A 3,101-nucleotide genomic window follows, 5' to 3' on the forward strand; every position below is an offset into this window, starting at 1 on the left:
AGGTCTTCAGGATGGATCATGTTAACACCTATATGCTGCATCCACAGATGATCCATCAAAGCATCATTAAAAGTGAAAAACAAACTCATATGCAAGTAGATTAACAGACTGATGCAATAGTTGCTCTTGATGATGCAGTTCTTGTGTGCTCATGTGAAACATGTTCAGTAACCCAACAGTAATTTATATACATACTGTAAAATAATTCATATTTTACATTAAAATCAGTTCTTTTTGGAACATCTGTCCCGAAAAACTAATCAAGTACTAATTACAACTCTGTGCATGTTTTTATTTGCTTGTTTGTTCTGTACTGCATAATCTGATGCATTTAAGACTTAAACCTGAGTACTTGTTTTTATGAGTTTAATTAACTGTAACAAAGAAATTAGTGAATAATAAACAGTATACTCTTTTACATATGTCACCTATAATTTATATGTTTGGCCTGCAGTTTTCATAAACCTTCTAGGCATCCTGGTTGGTTTATTAGTTTTATAACAAACACTCAATTGCCAAATTTTGCCTTTTTAAAAACTTTTTTTCAGGTTTTGATATAATACATTGTGTTGAACACCACTGACCGGTTCATGAGAGAATAATTCCAGTAAACCCAGAACCGTAAATATTATTATAATGAACAAGAAGTTATACTGGTTTAAATATAATGGATAGATTTAGGATGTGTTTAACTGACTTCCTAAACCAGGGGTAAAATATAGCATAGATGAGAGGATTCAGACCTGAATTAATATACAACATCCATAACATAAAATAGGCTACAGCAGAAGTCATGCTTGTGTTTGGTGTTAGAGATAAAATAAAAAAGGGGATCCAGCAAAACAGATAAACCGTCACAATGATTCCTAATGTCAGAGCGGCTTTTCTCTCAGATTTCCTCCTCATTGAACCTTCTGTTAGATGTTTTCCACTCCTCATCAGAGAGTTTATAACTTGCACTTGCTGATGTGCAACATAAAAGATTCTCAGATATAAAGTTATAATGACGGTACAAGGAAACAGGAAAGACAGGAATAAATCAGCAATTGACCAGACAAATGTAAGCATAGCTATACATTCCCCATAACATGTGTTATTTCTATGTGAGATACTTATAATTGCAATGTTATAAACAGAAGACAAAAACCACCAAACACAGATAATAATTATTGTTCTAGCCGTTGTTATTTTCTGTGGGTACAGCAGAGGGTGACACACAGCCACATAACGGTCAACAGCTATTAAAACTAAATTACTCAGAGATGTAGAAAGCAGCAATCCCAATATTATTAAAAACAGTCTACAGATAGTGTCTCCATAGTACCAACATGTTTCAATCAACTTAATTGCCTCCAAGGGCATGACAATAAGTCCTACGAGCAGGTCGGCCACAGCCAGAGAGAGAATGAGCATGTTGGTTGGAGTGTGAAGCTTCTTGAAGTGACAGATGGAGATGATCACCAGCAGATTCATAAACACAGTCCATACTGACAGCGCTGAAAAAAACACATACATGATATTGTATTCATGTGTGGAGCGTTTTGTCTTGATGCATGATGAGTTAATGGCAGGAAAGCAGTATTGAGTCTCATGATCTTCTGTCTCATAGGACATGAGTAAAGTCTCCTCCTGATAGGAGTTTGATTTGATCTCCGTTCTGTTCTGTCATTTATACAGAATCTGAATCAGACTGACTCAACCCCTTTACCACCTACTCTGATGCTGCATAACGATATAATCTTTGGATATTTTTTGATGTATTAATTTAAATATCTTTAAAAAAAATTTAAGAATCTGGTTTGTGTTACAGTATGTTTCCTTTCAAATGAAACATGTAGTTAAAGGAATAGTTCACCCCAAAATTAAAATGAGTCATTAATTTGCTCAACTTAGACAAATACACCTACCTGTATGGAATTGAGTTTCTTGTGTTACACATTTAGAGATTTATTAAATAATATCCTGGCTCTTCCTAGCTTTGTAATGGCAAAAATAGTGGTTGTCTGTTTGTCAAAAGACTCCTAGATTCATATATGTCTTCTGAAGCAAACAAAAAGTTGGGGAGAATTAATAAAATTCATATTTTAAGTGTATTTTGGAATCGATAAGTCACGTTTGATTGTAACCACTTCTAGATCTATGATGGTATAAGAAAATCATTTGGTTGCATCTCAATTCAAAGCCTACATTACATCCTACCGAGCTCTCATTTATAAACTGCATAGGTGATTAAGGTTTGTTATTTTGGGTTTAATTTCAGAAATAAATGCTATTTCGCAATGCAAAGAATAAAATTAATGCAATTTTGTTTTATGGGGTATAAATGTTTTTTTTCTAAAAAGGAGAAACAGATGACTTATACAGCTGAAAAAATCAACCTATAAAGGTGTCGATGTTAAAATTCTATAACGTATACAACTTTTTCTTGCTTTTTTGATCACAAAAGGAGATTGGGGTCTGATCTCTTTCAAACAATGTATGTAAACATTCCATAATCTGTAATGTTGAAGAGAAGCAGACCCAAGCATTGGATCCAAATGCAGGGGTACAGCCAACATTAACCAACATCTCCATTCAGTTCCTTTATGCAAGGAGGGTTACATACATAACTGTGATGTTTCCTTTTAGTCAGGCTTATTGGGAATTCTACGAAAGTGCCATGTAAGCTGTCCCTTTCTAGCCTTACTATGTCAGACTTCGTACTTCCGCTAAATTTCATTACGCTACTGTACTCAGTCTGAGATACCTCCCATTCAAACCCTTTTCCTCTGGCATCGAGACGGCTGTTAAATCAACGAACAGAGGGTGGGCTGAGAGCCATGACGTAGACGCTAAGCGGCAGTGCCGAATGTACGGTTGTGGACATGGAGGCACAGAAAGCTATTCACTTTGTTGTGGAGAACCGGCACTTGCCAACTTAAGCTCGAACAAGAAGAGTGTTTGTTAAACATTTTGAATGGAGATAATGCTGTTGCCCCACTCCTGACAGGTTTTGGGAAAAGTTTAATTTATCAACTATTACCGATCGTCAGAGAGAAACTGTGTGCAGCACTGCTTGACGTGCACAACAATCGAGAAATCATTGAAGCGAATTTCATTGT

At 35.6% G+C, this 3,101-nt stretch overlaps 1 protein-coding gene across 1 annotated transcript; it reads right to left on the reverse strand.

Moving 5' to 3' along the window:
- Positions 1-648: 648 nt before the first annotated feature.
- On the reverse strand, positions 649-1,614 carry LOC135746742 (trace amine-associated receptor 13c-like). Its single transcript, XM_065265419.1, has one exon. It carries the CDS (start codon positions 1,612-1,614, stop codon positions 649-651), a length of 966 nt encoding a protein of 321 aa, XP_065121491.1.
- Positions 1,615-3,101: the final 1,487 nt, after the last annotated feature.

Source organism: Paramisgurnus dabryanus, chromosome 10 (assembly GCF_030506205.2).
Source record: "Paramisgurnus dabryanus chromosome 10, PD_genome_1.1, whole genome shotgun sequence".
Taxonomy (NCBI): domain Eukaryota; kingdom Metazoa; phylum Chordata; class Actinopteri; order Cypriniformes; family Cobitidae; genus Paramisgurnus; species Paramisgurnus dabryanus.